The following is a 20551-nucleotide window of genomic DNA, read 5'->3' as shown; positions in this document are numbered from 1 at the left end:
TGCGTAAGGTGTGTGTATTGTTTTATTTTATTGTGTTACATGTTCCCATGTGTTGCTACAACTGCGTAAGGTGTGTGTATTGTTTTATTTTATTTAAATATATTTTTAACTTTTTTAAACTTATAAATTGCATTTCCTGCCTCAAGATGTACCCCATGGACCTCTCAGAACTACATTTCCCATCATCCTCCTGCTCACATATGTAACTGAGATGGATTTACCAGTGACCAGGAGGATGATGGGAAATGTAGTTCCGAGAGGTCCATGCGGGTACATGTGAAGCCATCTTGAGGCAGGGAATGCAATTTAAAAGTTTAAAAAAGTGGTCAAAATGTAAAAAAATAAAAATAAATAAAAATTAAAACAATACACACACCTTATGTAAAGAGTTGTAGCAACACATGGGCACATGTAACACAATCAAATAAAAAGGTCCTCATGTACCCTTTAAGGAGTAAGTAGTCTCAGATGTAATTTGCTTCGCTTTTTACGTTTCCCTTCTACTCTGTGGTCTGTTTGTTTGTTTTGTACTCAGTCGGAGTGGTTCTGGGTTCTGTTGCTCGTGTTGATTTAGTGGAATTGTTTCTCGAAATCCATCTTACCTGACTTTCAGCTTGCCCGGAGAATCCTAAGTGCCTTCTTCATGCCATTCAAATCATGTGACAATGTGACAGCTCTGCTGGCCTCACCTGCTCTCTCTGTCTACAGTGTGTATATATAGAGTATGTATATGTATAGTAGGTAGGGCTGCCAGCTAAAAGGTTTATTTCACATGATTTGAATGGAAGGAGCAAGGCTGGCCAGTGCCCAGTGCTTAGGATACTCCAGACTAGCTCAAAGCAAGCACAAAGCCAGGTATAGAAGTAGTATGGGAGCAGCCGTACTCAGCTGCACTCAGAATGACTGCAGACACCATGAAGTAGTAAAGGAACTCCTTGCTCTTTAAAGTTCTGTATTGCTACACTGTCTCTAATGTTGATGATGCAAACTGTTTGCTACAGAGATGTCCCTATGCCAGGTTTGTATAAGTGAATATATGTATACAGCCATAGTCTAAGAGGATGGGGGGGGTCAGGATGTACTGAACTCAGGCACTGCAATTCACATGGATTTTATTGTCTGGAACTTTTTGTAAAGCAAGTCCTGGTTACCCCAAAACTAAACAGCACAGCTGCACCCAAACCCCTTGCTGAGATGATAAAGATCCAGGTTAGACCTAAGCTAAACAGCTCAGCACCATGCCACATTGTTCATGCTAAAGAATCAGCTCTAATGGGGTAGTAGCTCATCACAATGTGACACGACCTTTGAAAACAGATGCCTTTAATATTTGTTTTCAAGCATTAATGCTTCAAGCACATCACAACTTTGAGCGCTTAAGCCTTCTGTTCTAAGCCTGTTCTAACATTGACAAGAGTGACAGAGCCAAATAAGGTCTCTCTTCAGCTCTGTTCCATCTCCCGCTAAGCCCCCTGCTTCTCTTCTCACTTTAAGCCTGTCACTGTATCTGTCGGCATGGCCGTATTTCTGAAACCTTTTTGATTAGGTAGTGTCACTCTTTGCACTTGATGGTACAGACAGAGGTCACAGAATAAAGTTTGTACTTTTCTAAAAGTAAATTACCCAAAAAAAGCAATGACTGCTAAGAGCCTATAAGCAGCCACGTAGCGGTGCGCCTTGTGTCAATGCAACAGGGTCACATGCACATACTGCAGGCACCTGTTTCTGCATGCTTGTGCATGTACGTGAACGTTTCTGAATGGGATCAGTGCACACAAGCTTTCATGTGTGTGAGTGTAAAATTCTGATACTGTAAGATTCCTATTGCATACTCTTACAGGATTGTTTAGAGTTGGGGTGTAGCTGTACATTCTACAGTACCCTCATTAAACTATATTGAATCTATAGTATCTCGATGGGAGTCTCATTAGGTTCTCTCATTCATGTCCAATTTTACACTGCAGTGTAACCTCTTGCAGTCTCTTTTTACCCGATTATACATTTGACAAGGATTCCATTTGCACAACAAATCAATCATGTGAGGGACAGCCCATTTACACAGAAGTGTGTGCTACAGATGGCTGGTGTTTTGCTGTATCTGTATTCTGAATGCCTGGCTACTAAATTCCAAGGCAGCTGCTGTTCTGCATGGCTGCAAGACGCCATCCTGTCTCCTATTGCCTGCAGCAGCGGCAGATTGGTGCAGTCCCATGTTGCCAAGATGGGCAGCTGTGGGCGCATTTTTGGTCTCTATAGACACTGACAGCTGGCCAGACATTACCAAACCCCCTCCTAACATCATCCTCAGAATAGCTGGTTTAAATAATAGGAGTGGGCTGGTAGCTTGGAAGATGGTGCACATGTAACAGGGCGAAGGCTGGGCAGGAACCCTTGTAATGGATCTCCCCCTAACCTAGCTGCTGATGAGTTAATAATGTTTACATCAGCATAGGAGGCATACTTACCTCTCCACTACAGAGTGTGCTCTTCAGTTCAATGTCAAGCACTCGTCTTTAAACCGTATGGTTCGCGGATTGCGTCCAGCCATTGCCTTTCCATTCAATTCAATGGGCTGAGACGTCAAGCCATTAAACCTGCTACCTTGCTCTCCCCAAGAGAGTCGTAACCACTGCACAAAAGAGCCAGGCCTGTCTGCACGAGCAGTTATTGGACCTCATCTCACCTGCAGTGGTCAGAATCTGTTGTGACAGTGCTAATATTTGAGACACCAATAAAAAGATCACATTTAGTGTGGGCCTGCTTCCACCATCATCCCCAGCATGGTGTTAGTGTGCAGTGGGGCTATGCTGTGTAGATCCTGGGTAACTGGGACCTGCTTTATCTATCATTATCTCAGCGCGGGGTGTGCATCACTCACATTTGCACTTTTCAACTAGTATTTTCCTACTTGCTAATTGCACTGTCCAAATTCCCACCAGCCGTCTAGTCTTCCCAGTTATGTCCCCGTATTCATAACTGTACTGCCTAAATTATGCATTTGGTTGTGTAGAGTGAAAAACAATATCTCTATCAATATCTTTAAACTCCTAATGTTAAGAAATATAGAAATATTCATTAAGAAATATTTGGTCCTATGTGCAAATCTTTACATGAGTTATTTTAAGAATACTGGCTAGATTCTCAAAGTTATTAACTCCAACTGCCATTAGTGCATTTTTTTTTCAGGAAGGAAAAAGTCACTGGACAAAGTTACTAAATCAGACATAAAATACTTAGATGTTTAAATATGGGGCTTGTTACGTCATAACTAGTGTTTTTTCATTCAGGAAGAAAATCATACTAATGACGCTTTGGAGTAAATAGCTTTGACAATCTAGCTAGTCTGTTTATATGAATGAAATAAGGTTTGGTATTCATGAAACTATTAGACTCCATTATCTGTGAGATGATATTTCTACAGAAGACTATGAAGTCCAAGTTTGTAGTCTTGTCTGTTTTACTCTTGACTGATTTTAAAGAACAACATTTAAAGAACAAACAGTATGAGAAATCACTTTTTAATGCAGGAGTCCTTCGAATGAATGCTTGGCCACCCAGAGTATGAGAAACAACATTGTGAATTTCAGTGCAGCCAGACTGCTGTTTAACTGCACCAAAACTTCTGAGCATAATGCAACATCTGCACTGTCCTTTTAGTCATGTGAAACTGCAATAGCAGACTATGTATAGTAAACCTCAGTTACAATGCAGTCTGATAGTCTACTCCAGTGGTTCTCAAACTGGGGTCTGCCCAGGGCATCCTAGGAAATTCTGGAAACTGTATGGAAAATGTACAGACCCCCAATCATAAAGGTTTGAGAACCTCTGGTCTCCACTATTGCCCAACTATGAAGAATTGAGAGCAGGGTTGTCCATTCATGGTCCTGAAGTTCCATTTTACTCCAGGTTTAACAAATAAAATTGTATAATTAACTACAACAGGGTCTGGATGGAGGTTTCATTGGTTCAATGAAACAATTTAAAACAATGCTGGAACAAAGACTGTAGTGGAAGGACCCACTTTGGCCACCCCTGCTCTAGAGGAAACCCTTCTCGCTAAGGTTTTTGAACGGGCGTCTGCTGTACTGCAAGCGTGTCATGAAGTGCTCTGTGCAATGATGTTTCTGCTCAGCTGGGACAAACATTCCAGGCTTCTTTTACAGATGGTTGGAGAAAGAAAGAAAAAACAGCATGAGCCATGAGGCCAGTCAAAAAAAAGTAATGTCTGTCTTCTTCTCCCTCTTGTCTCCCTCTCGCTTGATGTTGGGTCTGCACGCAGGGTTTGTGAGTTTTGACAATCCAGCCAGTGCCCAGGCTGCCATCCAGTCTATGAATGGCTTTCAGATTGGCATGAAGAGACTCAAAGTGCAGCTCAAGAGGCCAAAAGATGCCAATCGCCCATATTAACCACGCGGGACAGCGTGCACCTGGCACCAGATGATATAACAGGTAGGTCTTACTGCATCCCTCCTGACCCCCTCACAGAAACTCCCTCCAAGCCCTAGTCAGAGCCAGACTGAGACTGCCTCCCCATCACAGCTACCCTGACAAACACACGCTACTGTATACCAGTACATTCATATTATAGGAGTGGTAAACTGCAAATTCACTGTGCAATTGTCACAGTGGTCACGCTTTATAAATGTACCGGTGTATGGCTGCCATTGTGGAGCGCAGCTAACAAGGGCTTCTTTGGGCTAGATGTCCTGCATAATTATTATCAGCAGATTTTTCCAAATGGATTGGTCCCTAGCTCATTTTTATACATGCTTCTGTTGGGACTCACTGGAGCATATTGGAGGAACTGGAAGGAAGCTGGGAAACACAATCACAAACTGGAAAGTGGAGCTGCTGTGTAAAATGACAAATCAAACTTTTCATGTAGAAAAAGAGGAATTGATAAGATTAGGACTGGAATGGACTCTTGTTGATACAGTAGTTAAATATTGGGTATTTGAAAATTCATATATTACAGTGACACTACATTTTGGATGCATACTATTACTTTTTTTCTTAAATACAATTTTAAAAATGTATATTTTAGTAAACTGGGATGATTCTTCTCAGTTTCAGGAAGAAAGCTGAAGGAGATTCAGAAACACACATAATACATACTGGTACTCTATAGGAATACATTCTCACAGTTAGCTACTCCAAATTGACATTAGCACTTTGTTGTTTTTTTGGAGAGGGAGGTTTGTCTTAAAGAAAAAAACATAACTTCCATTTCTGAAACGAACAATAACCAATGTTAGACTGATCACAAGCCCCTAAATTAAATGTCTGTGCTGTTTATTTATCGGTTGGTAACTTTATTGGGTGTGTTTAAAAAAACATAGTGCTAATGACAGTCTGGAGTAAATGTTTTTGAGAATCAAGCCTACCTATAACAAATGAATTAAAGCTCCAGCCAGTAGCCACTGTCGTGAATTTGCCTCTCCTCACTTGGGGCTGTATTCACAAAGCATTTACCACGGTGCTACGTTAGCAAACAGACTGCTAACATTACAGAATCTGAAAAAATCAAACAAGGGTGCTTGTACTGTAGGAACTTCTGAATTACACTCCTGGGTTATTTCATTGAAGCTTTTTAACATTAGCTTTAGTTTTCTTATTAGAAAAACAAAATTAGTGTTAACGTAAGTGCTTTGTGAATATGGTCCTTGAAGTCTAGAACCCAGTCAAGTCCTTCTTTGGTATTTTGGTATGTCTGAGTGGAATAGCATAGCTTTTGGGGGAAAAAAAGCCAACAACAGTCTAAATCAGTTTCATGAATACCTTAAAAACTGTATTTAGCTCATCAAAACAGTCTTTAAATAGCTCTTGAGTCAAAGCTTTGTGAATCGGGCCAGATAGCGCCCCTCCCTCCCTCCCTCTCAGCTCTGCACATCATTGATGCATTGACAGCTGCAGTGTTCTGGGATTCGTTTCATTAGATTGCTTTTCTATGCTGGCAGAGGGTGCAATACCACTGGGGTTCAAGAGCAAAGCGGTCCATCATACCAGGTGGACTGCGCCACTCCATCAAACAGACAAGACCAACGCTTAACTCTAAACAGATCAGATATCGCTCTGATGTCATTAGAGATCAGAACAGCTGAGGTGGCATTACACAGCAGGCTCCCTCGTCTTCACTGAAGACAATCCCAGGCAGCTTGAAAAAGGTTCTGCACAGGGACGGCCAACCAGCATGTCCCAGCCGCTATGTCGTGATCGGGGTATTTGACCAGGTCTAGATGTTCACTTCCAAACATAAATCTTTGCACAAGTACACCGTACAGCAAACTTCTCCTTACCAGAACAACATTGTCGCAAGGCCCTCCTTCCTCTTGATCAGTTTGTTTATCAGACTTGATCCAGGTCCTGCCACAGCAATCTTGATGGAATTGCTTGGTTTCATAAGAGCATAAGAACAAGAGGAGGCCATTCGGCCCATCTGTGCTCGTCTGGTTCCTAGTTACCCAACTTTGTCAAGTTGGGTCTTAAAGGATCCCAATGATTCAGCATCAACAACATGGCAGGTTAACCCATTCCATGCCCTCACCAGTCTCTGTGTGAAGAAGTGTCTCCCACCGTGTCCAGTTGTGTCCTCTGGTCCTGGTTTCTGTGCTGCACTTGAAGTTGGTTGGTTATGGTTAACTTTATCAATTCCCAAGTCCCCCCTCTCCCTGTTCACTTTAGCATTCACATCCTGTGTTACATTTAATAGGACCCCAACTGAACTCACATAGTGCAGCCTAGCAACTTTAAGGTTCCGGAGCGGTCCTATAACTGTACCCGTAACACAGGAACTTAGTGTTGTGGCAGGAAATATTGACTTCACCTTGATGTTTCCACTGCAGTGTTACAACACTTGATCAACCTCAATAGTGATGGTGCGCTGCTTATGGGAATAATATTGAAATGAAGAAGGGGTGCTCTGCTCTGGGACCTTGCCATTCCTTTCCTCTCAGGGTCTTAGGGTCATATTTTCAGATTGTTTACTCCAGTCTTATTAACTGCTGGGTAAAACACCTGTTCATTTTACAAAACCAAAACCAAACAACTAAGTTAAATATTTCAGGTTCTCATAAACACACTTAAGAATAGGAGTTAATTTAAAGAATGGAGGAAACGCTTTGAAAATATGATCCTTTGTTTGTTTGTTTTAGTTACATTTCCTGTTTGGCTGAATATTTTTCATTTCATTTGAATTTATTTCTTGCTTGTGGAAACTGATTCACATTCATAAGCTCAACATCAAAAATCTACACGTTCTTTCTCTCCAGCTACGGGCATGTTTAACACACAAGGACAGACACAGCAAGAGCTTCATGATGTGGAAAAACATTTCCTTCACACTGTAGCATTTTACTCTCTTAAATTCTGTTTAATATGTATGCGCAATTAGCCTGTGTGGGTTTTTTTTTTGGTTTGTATACCCTTTGATCCACGCAAGCTCCAAAAGCATTAACCAGTGTCATCAGAATTGATGATGATCTCATTTTAGCATTGCTGGGTACAGAACGCTCATTACAGCCAAAGGCCAGTCCCGTTTCTGCAAGATAATTGCTGGCTCTCTCCCATTCACCATGTGTGTCCGGTTCTATTTATGTTTTCGCTGGAGGGAACTTGAAACAAATGAATGTAATAAACAGATCAAATGCAGAGCGGTGTATATTTGGATTCATTAATTATGTCTTAATTAAATCCTCAGCATTTTCCTCCACATTTGCAGTGCGGTGAAAGTTTGAAATCCCAAAACGTTTCACTTCAGATAAGAAGTTAACTGTCCCATCCCCACACCCTGTGGTTTTTGCAATGCAATTGAACACAATATCAATGAGCAAGGGCTTTTTATTGTCATGTCGGCTGCAAGGCGTATACAGGAGGCAGTGTGGCAGAAAACTAGTGAACACACCTTTTTATGGATCAGTGTCACCTCTGTTCTGACTTGAACACCATTAAATCCCTATTATTTTATTATTGTTATTATTTATTTATTTAAACTGGGAATTAAGAAGCGGTATGTCAAGGCAGAGATAACAAAGTGTTACTAGCTTATCATTTACAGCTGTTCCATGCATGAACCAGCGACCTCACACACTGGCAGCATCTTAATCATTATGCAAAAGAGCCAGAGTCGCCTGCATTCGTGGTTTTAGAGCTTTTAACCTCATCTTATCTTACCGGCAATGCATCGCACAACACTGCCCATTGCACACAGTAATACAGATACCAAAGAGGACCTATAGCCCCGTACGAATGCTAGTGCTCTTTGAAGTTCCTTATCCCTGCTGGATAAGCCCTTGCCTTGGTTAACGTTGGCACTTGTCTCGCAAGCTCTGCCTCCTGCCCATCAGCAGACTGCAAAGATTGCACGTCTCTCCAGCGCGCTGCTTTTCCCCAGGGCTAAATCCATCACTGAAATCTTTACTCGAGTTTGTCAAACATGATGCATAGCGCTCCAGCACGCTGGAAGGAAGCCAGTTCCAATTTGTAAGTGTCTGATGGCCACTAGATTCTTGCTTTTTTATTATTTGTTTTAGTCACTGTCAAGTCTGTGCTGGTGAAGTTTAAAGTCTTTGTTGGGCTGCTAGCTAGAGCACTGTCCTTCATGAGTGGACAGGAGAGCTAGCAATCATAGACAGTGCAGCAGGGTTCTCAAACCAAAACCACTCCCTTCCACCTGGAAATCAAGTGTCTACTCTACTGTATGTCATCCTATTAAACAGCATTCTGAGGCACGCTACCCTTGTGTTTTAAATGAGGGTTTATTTAACCCTTTTGCTTATGCAGTGTGCTATTTGGGGGTGTCCTCTAATGTATTGAAGTTTGATTGGATCAGGGAATTTAAGGTGGATCATAAACAGGACTTGGGGAAATGTATGGAGAATTGAATCTGCCTCCAGAGTTCTACAGGAGATCTCTGCTTGGACGGAATTCTAAGTAAACTCCATATGGGTTTTTAATTCAATTTTTAAACAAACAATTTTGTAAACCCAGTGTGAAGCTTCTCCTTTAGGTACAGTATATCTCACACTTATGTTTTTATAAAGAGGATAAACTTGGTTTATTTGCTAAGTCAGGAGTCACCAAGTGTAACAGGGCAGAGGCTGGGTAACCCTGTGTACTGTGCAAAAGAGCAGATAGCGATTCTGCCCTCATCTCACCTACAGGGTTCAGCACCCGTAACTGGCAGTTCATTACACAACACGTTACACAAGAACAGAACAGATTAAGAGAGTGTGGGTCATGTTTTCAAAGCGTTTCCGCCAGTCTTTAATACATTTTTCTCCTTTCAAAAAATAGGAGTTCATTAAAAAAAAAATGAGGAAACGCTATGAAAAGAAGGCCCAAAGGGTTGTATATGTTTTTGTACTTTAAGATTTTTTCAACTCAGGCTTTACACTTACACATGGTCTGGTTCTATAGTTTTTAATCATCAGTTGGATCTATGGTTATACAGACATCAGTAGGTTTAAGACTGAATTTGCAGGAAAGGCAGTTTGTGTAAAATATTCTGTGAATTTCTCTCGGCCCTGGTCTAAAAATAGTGCAGTATATTTTTTAATTGAGTCGTATTATTAATTCTATCACTGCAGAACATATATATAAGGACAGCAGTGTGGAGTAGTGGACTCTTGACTGGAGGGTCGTGGGTTCAATCCCAGGTGGGGGACACTGCTGCTGTACCCTTGAGCAAGGTACTTTACCTAGATTGCTCCAGTAAAAACCCAACTGTATAAATGGGTAATTGTATGTAAAAAAAAAAAATAAATAATAATAATAATAATAATAATAATAATAATAATAATAATATATCTTTGTTAACGACTAGTTTTGTTTGCATAGAGTGAAAATCATAAAAATAATATGCAGTACAGTGCTATTTTTAAATTTGTCATAAACATTTTCATATACATAATATAGGCTTAATATGCTGTACTATATATATATATATATATATATATATATATATAAGAAATGCATATGATACTGACATTAAAAAAAAAAATAATAATTCTTATAGGTAATTACAATGCATCGGTTCTGTGTGGTATAGTTTGGTATTTTATCGATATCACCCATCTCTACTGTTGCTTGTGCTGTACTTTCACTGCAGTTGGTCTGCACTTGTTGTCTTGGGCTGGTCTGGGTATATTTCCTCCTGTAAATATCTTCACTTGCCAACCTTGATTTTGTCGTTCTGATCACAAGCTGATGCTCGCTCGGGGGTCCAGATGGCCAGCGCGCCAGGGCGCATGCTGCAGTGTGTTCACAGGAAGCCTGTGCCAGCTCCTCTCCGCTGCCAAGGGGGGCGGTGACAAACCCTGCGTCGCAGACGAGCGAGGAACCGGCCCTGGAGCGCCCTGTTTGAAAACCCTGCAGACCCAAATTCATGAGATCACCCATGTGTCTTGTTTCGTTTTCTTTAAGCTGACAGACTGACAGGTGGGATAGACGTGTTTCATATTTTACTGTTCAATCTGTGCTGGGCCGTGAGCGAGAATCCTGTTTGCTAAGGAAGTATCATGTTTGTATTCCAATTTCTCCAGCTGTGCCATCTAATAAAGTAGAAATGATTATAACAAAATGTGTTTACAGCACCTACAGGTTCAAAAGCATTTAATAACAAGAGAAAGCTGTGTCTGCTGAGTATTCAGCAGCTCCACATGGATTTATTTGTTCTGAGAATTAATATTGTGACAGGTAAACAATTTGCTAGGCCCTGCATGTTAAAAACACAAAACTCGACTAAAACAGGTATAAACCCAAGACTAAATTTATAAGCTATTTGTCCATCTATCTGTCCATAACTTTAAACACTAACGTCTGGTAAAACTGACAGTACATCAAGAAGACAATGCCTTTGTTATCGTAACCCTGATGAAGGCATTGCCATTTGAAACAAAGACAAAACTGCTAAATGTTTATTCAAACTTATTTTAAACTATGGAACCTAATGTCAAAGCGTTTACTCTTATTTCTGATTTACTGAGAAAGCAGACTAAATCGTTCTTGATTTCAATGAAAAAAAAGTGCACAGATCCTTATAAGCACTGCTGTCGGCAAACAGTTCAGATAATATAAAAAAAAAAGACCTTTGCATAAATGAAAAACAGCTATCAGAAAAGCCTTTTTGCAGGGTCGGGGCTAATGTCAACATGCTTTTTATAGCTTGCTTTCACCACTGTGGGTCATCTCAGGGATCACGCACTCTTCACAGGTCAGCGTGCGAGTGAGTGTGCTGTGCTGGAGGTGCAGTGGAAGCAGTCTCCGGGAGCTGGGAGGCTGTCTCTCCCCTGCTCCACGAGCACCAAACTCGGGGTAGACTCTGTTGGAGCCTCCCTCGGGCTCTCTGTCTCTCCCCTGCTCCACGAGCACCAAACTCGGTGTAGACTCTGCTGGAGCCTCCCTCGGGCTCTCTGTCTCTCTGCTGCTACACGAGCACTAAACTCGGTGTAGACTCTGCTGGAGCCTCCCTCGGGCTCTCTGTCTCTCCCCTGCTCCACGAGCACCAAACTCGGTGTAGACTCTGCTGGAGCCTCCCTCGGGCTCTCTGTCTCTCTGCTGCTCCACGAGCACTAAACTCGGTGTAGACTCTGCTGGAGCCTCCCTCGGGCTCTCTGTCTCTCTGCTGCTACACGAGCACCAAACTCGGTGTAGACTCTGCTGGAGCCTCCCTCGGGCTCTCTGTCTCTCTGCTGCTCCACGAGCACTAAACTCGGTGTAGACTCTGCTGGAGCCTCCCTCGGGCTCTCTGTCTCTCTGCTGCTACACGAGCACTAAACTCGGTGTAGACTCTGCTGGAGCCTCCCTCGGGCTCTCTGTCTCTCTGCTGCTACACGAGCACCAAACTCGGTGTAGACTCTGCTGGAGCCTCCCTCGGGCTCTCTGTCTCTCTGCTGCTACACGAGCACTAAACTCGGTGTAGACTCTGCTGGAGCCTCCCTCGGGCTCTCCTGGCTCATCTGCTGTCATGTAGGTCAGAGGAGGCTCCGTCGTGCGCAGCACTGAGGGGAAACACGCTTTCATCTATAATCGCATGTAATTTATCTGAAGATATCACCGCTGCCGTGACAGATACAACTTGCTCTGTCCCCGGCTCTCAAGTGAAGCCAGCTTCACCTACCATGCCAGAGCCTGCCGGCTGTAAAATGCAATTTCAGAAGAAGTTCTGCTCGATCGTCCACGAACATGAGAAAGTAGAATGAGTACACCGGTAATTTCCTCTGCCCCGTCTTCTTCCCTTCCTCCTGGGGTGCTTGGAAATCTTCATTAGTAAATTACTTAGTTTGAATTTCCCAGACTGGCTTTCAAAAGTGACCTAGAACCAATATACAGGGTGATTAGAAAGTAAGTTTATCACATCAATGATATGGTGCGTTGATGTGGCAAACTTACTTTCTAATTACATTGTGTGTGTGTGTATGTGTGTGTATATATATATATATATATATATATATATATATATATATATATATATATATCTTTCCTGCAAGTTTCAGCTCTTTCCATAGATGTTCGATAGGATTCAGATCAGGACTCATAGAAGGCCACTTCAGAATAGTCCAATGTTTTGTTCTTATCCATTCTTGGGTGCTTTTAGCTGTGTGTTTTGGGTCATTATCCTGTTGGAGGACCCATGACCTGCGACTGAGACAGAGCTTTCTGACACTGGGCAGTACGTTTTGCTCCAGAATGCCTTGATAGTCTTGAGATTTCATTGTGCCCTGCACAGATTCAAGGCACCCTGTGCCAGGCGCAGCAAAGCAGCCCCAAAACATAACCGAGCCTCCTCCATGTTTCACTGTAGGTATGGTGTTCTTTTCTTTGAAAGCTTCATTTTTTCGTCTGTGAACATAGAGCTGATGTGACTTGCCAAAAAGCTCCAGTTTTGACTCATCTGTCCAAAGGACATTCTCCCAGAAGGATTGTGGCTTGTCAATATGCATTTTAGCAAATTCCAGTCTGGCTTTTTTATGTTTTTCTGTCAAAAGTGGAGTCCTCCTGGGTCTTCTTCCATGGAGCCCACTTTCGCTCAAAAAGCGACGGATGGTGCGATCAGAAACTGACGTACCTTCACCTTGGAGTTCAGCTTGTATCTCTTTGGCAGTTATCCTTGGTTCTTTTTCTACCATTCGCACTATCCTTCTGTTCAATCTGGGGTCGATTTTCCTCTTGCGGCCGCGCCCAGGGAGGTTGGCTACAGTTCCATGGACCTTAAACTTTTTAATAATATTTGCAACTGTTGTCACAGGAACATCAAGCTGCTTGGAGATGGTCTTGTAGCCTTTACCGTTACCATGCTTGTCTATTATTTTCTTTCTGATCTCCTCAGACAACTCTCTCCTTTGCTTTCTCTGGTCCATGTTCAGTGTGGTGTACACAATGATACCAAACAGCACAGTGACTACTTTTCTCCATTTAAATAGGCTGAATGACTGATTACAAGATTGGAGACATGTGTGATACTAATTAAAGAAACTAATTAGTTTGAAATATCACTATAATCCAATTATTTATTATCTTTTCTAAGGGGTACCAACAAATGTGTCCAGGCCATTTTAGAATATCTTTGTAGAATAAGCAATAGTTCATCTCTTTTCACAGCTTCTTTGCTTTATTCTATGACATACCAAAGGCATGCAAGTATACATGATAAAATAGCTTTTAATTTCATCACTTTTCAGGAGGAATGAAGCATTATTTCAGTGAGCTGTAAGGGTACCAACAAATTTGAGCACGTCTGTATATATATATATATATATATGCCCAATGGTTATTTGGTCTTTTTAAACCCATTTTTATTATTATTTTAATTTTAGTAAATATAACAAATGTTCCCTTTCCGTCCTGTTTCCCTAATAAAACAGATTTAGGGACCTAATAACTCAGTCACACCAGCCCCAAGGGCCAAAGCAACACAGTTACGCACACTGTTTAACCACTCTGGGGTAACCCCTAAAAAGCAACATTATTAGCAAAGCACAAACATGGAAAAAACACTTCCAGGGAGAGAGAGAGAGCGCGCTTCAAATCAGCACTTCCCTAAACAGCAGCACTGCTCTCTCTACTCAGAATGCATGATTAGATTGTAAAAAAAATAATAATAATCAGCAATCAGATCTTTAGTTGATTAATCAGTCCGATTAATCTGTAAATCGGAACAGCCCTGGTCTCAGCTGGGCTGCCAGGGGAATTAAACCCACGACACACTCCTCCCAGCCATCCTCAGCCCGGTAAGTGGTGGGGGTGTGCAGGTCAGGCCTGCAGCCATTGCAGATGGAAAACCACAAAGCTTTAACTCATGAGCTGTTCTAGACTGTTTGGGGTTCTTTCAGTCTGTTTATATGAATGAAATAAGGTTGGATGGGCTCTGTTCACAGAGGATCTGTTTAAAGAATGATTTTTCAAAGTCTGCTTTTATGAATAAAATAACGTTCGGTATTTGTGAAACTGTTCTTTACTGTTGGTAATGAAACCATCAATAGTCTGGAACACTTTGGGGAATATCAAACTTGATTTTATTCATAAAAAAACAGACTTTAAATAACTTTGTGACAGAGTCTGCTATTTCAAGATACTGTTCTAGACTGTAGTTCCAGGTATTTAACCACCCTCACTTGGAACCGTGGGACTCGTCCGGTCATTCTGTCCTTGCCGTTGAATGGATGTCAGATGCATCTCAAGAAAATAAATATTCAAAATACAGTGTTTTAAAGGAGAAGTCTTTTCAATGTCCTGCACAGACCCTCCCGCCCTGGTCAATGTGTGTGATTCAGTGTTTGGAGCCTTAAGCATTGTGAGACAGAGGGGGTTAATGTGCAGGAGAAGGATCAATGCTTGTTTTAAGGATTGGTTTGGTGTTATGAAATGTCAATAATGCTTTTCTTCAAAGCAGCAAGGACTGTGTTGTTGTTATTGTTTTCCTATGACCTGTCTTCAGAGGATGATCTCCATGGCAACCAGTTGTCTGTCATTTCTGTGCCCCAGAGCTGTCCATCTCTTTTGTTGTCCACCATCTTGACGTCTTCGGGCCACTTCCACCCCTCTTAGACTCTCATTCTTTGTTTTTTGACATCAAAGCTTTGACTGATGCTGTGTTCGGATTTTTTTTTTTTCTTCTCCCTCTCCCTCTCCCTTTTTTGTCTTCTGAAATCTTTTGTCATTCGATTTTTGTTTTGTTTTTTGTTTTGTTTATTTATCTGCGTCCCACCCAACCACAGAGCCAGTCATTCTCAACAGTGTCTGAATGCTGAGCTAGGATAAAGTTCATGGTATTGAAAGCAGAGAGAAAAGAGCCCCCCTCAAACCTCCGTAAGTTTCATTCAACTGAAAGTTGAAACTTGTGAAATGCTGGCGTCATGTAACAAAGTGCATGACCTGCCGCCACGTTTCGTGATGGTGCCGTGATTGAAACATTACCTCTTCTTTATATATGTGTATATATATCTATCTAGCTGTCTGTACTGGAGGATGTATAGAAGTAGAGAGATATATATATAGATATATTTATATATCTTTGGATGTTGTATCAGTTGATGGTTGGCCAGTCATAATCACATGTGCGTTTATTTGAAGTTTGTGCTGCCACAGTCTTTGCTGTCCTCATAGTTTCTCTTTTTTTTTTTTTTTCTTTTAGTGCCTGCCTTGTAACTTTAATTGATTTTTGGATTTGTTTATTTGGTTCCTTTAATGTCAACGTTGCTTCTTTAGATGTCACAAAAAAGTAAAACAAAAAATAAAAATAATTCCTAAATGAGACTTTCAAACGGATTGAAATTACTGATGATTAAAAAAAAAAATGTGTGGTTGAATATTTATTGCACTTTTTGTTTTTTTAAAAGAGACATAAATATTGTGTTATTTTTTCTTTTGTTCCTTTCTCAAGCATAAAGTACGGGGCCTTTTTCATTTGCCGCACTCTAGTTTAATGGAAGCGGAAACCAGAATTGAGCCTTCATTAGTGTTTGGTCCCACCAGACAATTCCCGACCTGAATGCACAAAAGCTATTCCAAAGGCGATAGGTTCAGTGCCTTTCCCAACACCCATTCCCAAATTGAGACGGTCTCTTGTGAAGCCTGTCCCCCTCACAACTGAAAAAGGGTCCTGGTGTGTTTGCTGGTTGTTGTTCTTTGTTCCGACTGCAGTGTTAAGGTTTGCTGTTTGTTGACCCAACAGTGTGGCAACCTGCCAGCATGGACTGATATCAATAACGCATGATACTTTCACGAGAGTGGATCCTTTTGCAGTACCTGTACTGTTTTTTTTTTTATGTATTAGGTCACCTTAATACTGTACTGTATCATGTGTAGTGGATAACTGCCTGCTTTAAAAAACAACATATATATATATATATAAAGTGTTATATAAAAGTGTTCTTTGACATCTGCCACAAGGCATAAGCTTTACCTTTCTTCAAGCTTAGTCACGGCTGAAACCAACTGAAACCACAGTACTGTGTTTTAGTTTTTCTTAAAGGTTGCTGATTTCTCAGTGAAGATGACTTTTGAGCAGCTTTTCTTAAGGGGGTTATAGCTTAGGAAATAATTCCAGAAAGCTTTCCTGTCGTGTGCTTTCATTCACTATGTAGTTTCCAGTAATGACTGGCATGCTTTGACCCCAAAGACACTGCTGAGGTGACATGACCCAGGAAGTGTAACAGACTACTTGAAAACAGGGCTGGCAGACTGACAGCGTTCAATAATGTAAAACTTCATTTGGTCGTTTGATACCTTGCTGGGACTTTATTCATGCATGTTACAGCACTATGGAGTCCACAGGAATTTTATCAACCAGTGTTGGGGTTAATGAAATCAGGGGTGAGTTCCCTGTGCTGAAAAAGCTCCATCAAAGCTGAGCTGTGGATCATCCCGGTGGGGTATAGGGTGACCAAATCGTCCCCTTTGTGTGGTGCCAGGTATACAGGGTGTGTATTACCTTGTGTAGTAGAAGCGTGTTGAATAATGGAGCGGACACACTAAATGTTTGGACGCATGCAATCCGGTTTATCTTTTGTTCTTGGACTTGAGGATGTTACAGAATATGCTTCTTCTTAAAATACAATCTTTTAAATCTTTAAGCAAAATAACATTAAGTAGGTGATATTAATAATTATGATTACTTTCTCGTTAATGTCCCATATATACCACGTGCTTCTTTCAAAATGGCACAAACTGCATGAGACCTACATAGCGAATAGAAGAAAGTGCACGAGAGGGGAGTTTTATGGAATTATTTTACAAACTAGAACACTTTTTACAAACTGCCCAAGTTAAGGAAATGTTATGAGGGATGAAAACCTGAATTAAACAAACGTAAGGGCCAGCCATGAAAAGGGTACTGAAGGTAGTTTAAGGAGTGCTAACAAAAGTTGCTAACACTAGCATTTACAGTATTGTCACTGGTCCCTTTTTTTCTTCTGTTGAAGAACTTTTGGTTCTTTGATTGTAAGGATATACAGTAAGAGAAGCTGCTGCTGCTTCCTGGTACCAAATCACTGGAGTTCAACTTCAGACTTATTCCAATGCTCAGTCAGACCAAGGGACCGGGGTTCAGCAGTTTATCTGCAGCTTTGCATATCCGGGGTTAACGTCAAAGAAAGTTCAGTCAGTCAGGAGACTTATGTGATAGATTACTTATTAAAGCTTAGACTGGACAACACGACTACACTATCCATATTTGTACACTACATCCTTTTGCCTTTGACCTCGCCTTTCGAGGTACCCCTGCCCATAAATTAGCCTTGCAGATAAGTGGAGAGGCTGACTGTAGGGAAGCCATGGGCAGGGGGGAAGGATAGCTGCCCTTCCCATTAGGCAAAGCTAAAAAGCAGGTGGAGGCTGATGCACAGCTGGGACGTAATGGATTGAGGTAAGATATAAATCCCTTTCTTGCCAATGGGATGTAGTGTTTATCGAAAGACAAATAAGATACTAGCTATTCAACTGCCGATTTGTTCAGGTATTGGGAGCTCCTAAATATGCTTGATGGTTACGTGATTTGGTCTAAGGTTAAAGGTGAATTCCCTGCCGGAACCACCGCTTTGCTTAATTGAAGAACCAAAAGATTCAAAGCCCAGTAAAAAGGGGACCAGTAATAATGTTAATAAAGAAAACAATACATGAAAGTTTACGGCTTCAGTACGGCAGTAAAAATGTCAGTGCCCCGAATGAGAGGAAAATTCGCTTCCAGACAGCTTTTAAAACACACAATGCAGGGGATCCCGAGTGGCGCATCCAGTAAAGGCACTCCGCCCGGAGTGCAGGAGGCGCCCTATAGCTTGGAGATCGGCGGTTTGAATCCAAGCTATGCCACTGCCGACCATGGACAGGAGTTCCCAGGGGGCGGCGCACAGTTGGCAAAGCCTGCCTGGGCGTGGTAGGGGTTAGGTCAGCTAGGGAGTCCTTGGCTCACCGCACACCAGCGACCCCTGTGGCTAGCCGGGCGCCTGCAGGCTGGCCTGTACGCCATTCAGAACTGCATGGTCCTCCAACGCTGTAAGTTCTGGATATGGCTGCACGGCGGGGTTGCAGAGTGAAAAAAAGTGGATGCCTGACGTCATTCGTTTCGGAGGACACGAGTGCTCGTCTTCAGCTCTCCCAAGTTAGTTCGGGGGTTGCAGAGGTGAGCCAGGTTGAATAATAATTGGACATTTCAAATTGGAAGAAAATTGGAAAAAATTAATGAAAAAATAATTGTTAAAAAAAAAACACAATGCAGAAGTTAATTACCATTAATTGGTACTTAATTGTTAACATGAGGGAAGGATAGCTTTGCTTGTTTGAGGTCATCACATTAATGAATTGATTTATTGAATACCTGCCGATAAATATGCCTTAAACCTCTTAATTGTTAGGTAAAGCCCAGGGAAGGTGTTCTATGTGAAGACGAATGGGGTTAAAATGAATGCGATAATAACACATTCCACATCATGCTAATTCTTAGCTCTTCCATTATCCCTCACCGCTGCCAACAAAGTGCAAATCTTATAAAACCCAAAGAGGCAAATCAAGATAAAGAAATGTAATTGCAAACTTTGACATTTGCCAAAATGAAGGGAAGGAAACAAAAGCAATCTCTTTTTCTATTTTTTAAACAGCTAACCTTTCAGTTTCTGATGTCAATGACTAACCTTGATTCCCACTTTGAATAAGCCAGGCTGCCTACCATCTAGTTGTTTGTAATTTGCTGATCTGGATTTTTAACTTTCTTTCTTTCTTTCCATGTTTTTAGGACCAGATTTTTGGAGTGGAAACGCATGTACAAAAAAATAAATAATAATCAAACAAAAAATAATAAAAAGCGATGAAGAAAACAAAAAGTACCGTTGGATACTGCTTTTGGACAGATCAGCATAACGTCAATCAGACTGAAGGATCTGTCTCACACTTCCTGTTGTATTGGAGTGTGAGAGGCTGTATATCTGCTTGGAAATAAACAATGTCCTTCTGCTTAGTTTTCAATGCATTGCAGCGTGCCGAGCAGAACATGAAGGACAAGGATGATGAAACAAGACAAACATTTCTTTTGAGGAAAGTGTGAATTTGAAAAGACCTCGAGCTTTCAGAACACACATGAAGCTGGAAAACAAAACAAAAAAAAACTATGGATCGCATCGAGGAGTGCCTGTTTGTCATCAATGGATAGCGTTGCCGTGGTGATTCACAGCAGCAACAGTTACTAGGGAGTCTCATTTGTCATTCCTTAGCTATTTTAGGGACCAAAGGACCAAACCATTTTTATTGCAGACTTGTAGCTGTATATGTAATATATTGGAAGTTAACTTTGTTTCTCTTTACTGTTCCGTAAACAGTCTGAAGAGTTATTATATAAAAAAGAAACTGTACAAAAATGATACATAAATACACACGCACACACACACACAAATATATTGATGATATGCTTTTTAAAAATGGTAAAGTTATACTTCTTTGATACTAGCCAGGAGGGGAGGAGGCACTATGAGAATTGAGATTAGATTTCAATCAGTTTTCGCGTGTTGGTCTCAGTGAGAAACTAGCTCCTCCCTTTACCAGGACAGGGGGAGGATCGCAAGAAAACTAGTGCTTTACAAGATTAAGGATCTGATTGTTTTTGAAAGGCTTTTTGGACCTCCCATTTAAAATCTTATTACTGTCTGTACAGAATCGATACAAAACCTGAAAAAAAAAATTAAAAAAAATTATATATATATATATATATATATATATATATCTTAAAAATAAGAGGATTACATGCAAAAAAGTATATATATATATATATATATATATATATATATATATATATATATAAGCTAACCTATACTACTAAAAAAAATAATACGTAGAATTTTAATTTTGTTTTTGTAGATTTTAGAAGTTTCAATTCCTATTCTGCCAATCGCTCATGCTCTTATTAAAATGGGAATAAATGCAATACTGGCAGCTCTTTAACTGCAAGCATTCCGGATTTAAATATTATATATACAAACATACATATATACATATATATATATATATCTATATATAGATATATATATCAAGGCTATAAAGAACTGACTACTTAAAAGACCAGCGTCAGGAA

General features: G+C 40.9%; 1 protein-coding gene across 11 annotated transcripts in view; it reads left to right on the top strand.

The window, feature by feature from the left end:
• Positions 1 to 20202, top strand: part of LOC131737435 (CUGBP Elav-like family member 4) — a 233479-nt gene extending 213277 nt beyond the window's left edge. For 8 of the 11 annotated variants that reach the window (XM_059026392.1, XM_059026594.1, XM_059026505.1 and 5 more), the window contains 2 exons: positions 4280 to 4449; positions 19223 to 20200. In XM_059026392.1, coding sequence (XP_058882375.1) covers positions 4280 to 4407 — 128 coding nt within the window. In that variant the 3' untranslated portion in view covers positions 4408 to 4449; positions 19223 to 20200. Of the gene's footprint in view, positions 1 to 4279; positions 4450 to 15212; positions 15304 to 19222 lie in introns of all 11 variants that reach the window. The other 3 variants (XR_009329045.1, XM_059026421.1, XM_059026548.1) reach the window with 3 other exon arrangements.
• Positions 20203 to 20551: the final 349 nt, after the last annotated feature.

This window comes from Acipenser ruthenus, chromosome 1, assembly GCF_902713425.1.
Source record: "Acipenser ruthenus chromosome 1, fAciRut3.2 maternal haplotype, whole genome shotgun sequence".
NCBI classification, from domain to species: domain Eukaryota; kingdom Metazoa; phylum Chordata; class Actinopteri; order Acipenseriformes; family Acipenseridae; genus Acipenser; species Acipenser ruthenus.
This window is presented reverse-complemented; position numbering and strand designations above follow the sequence as displayed.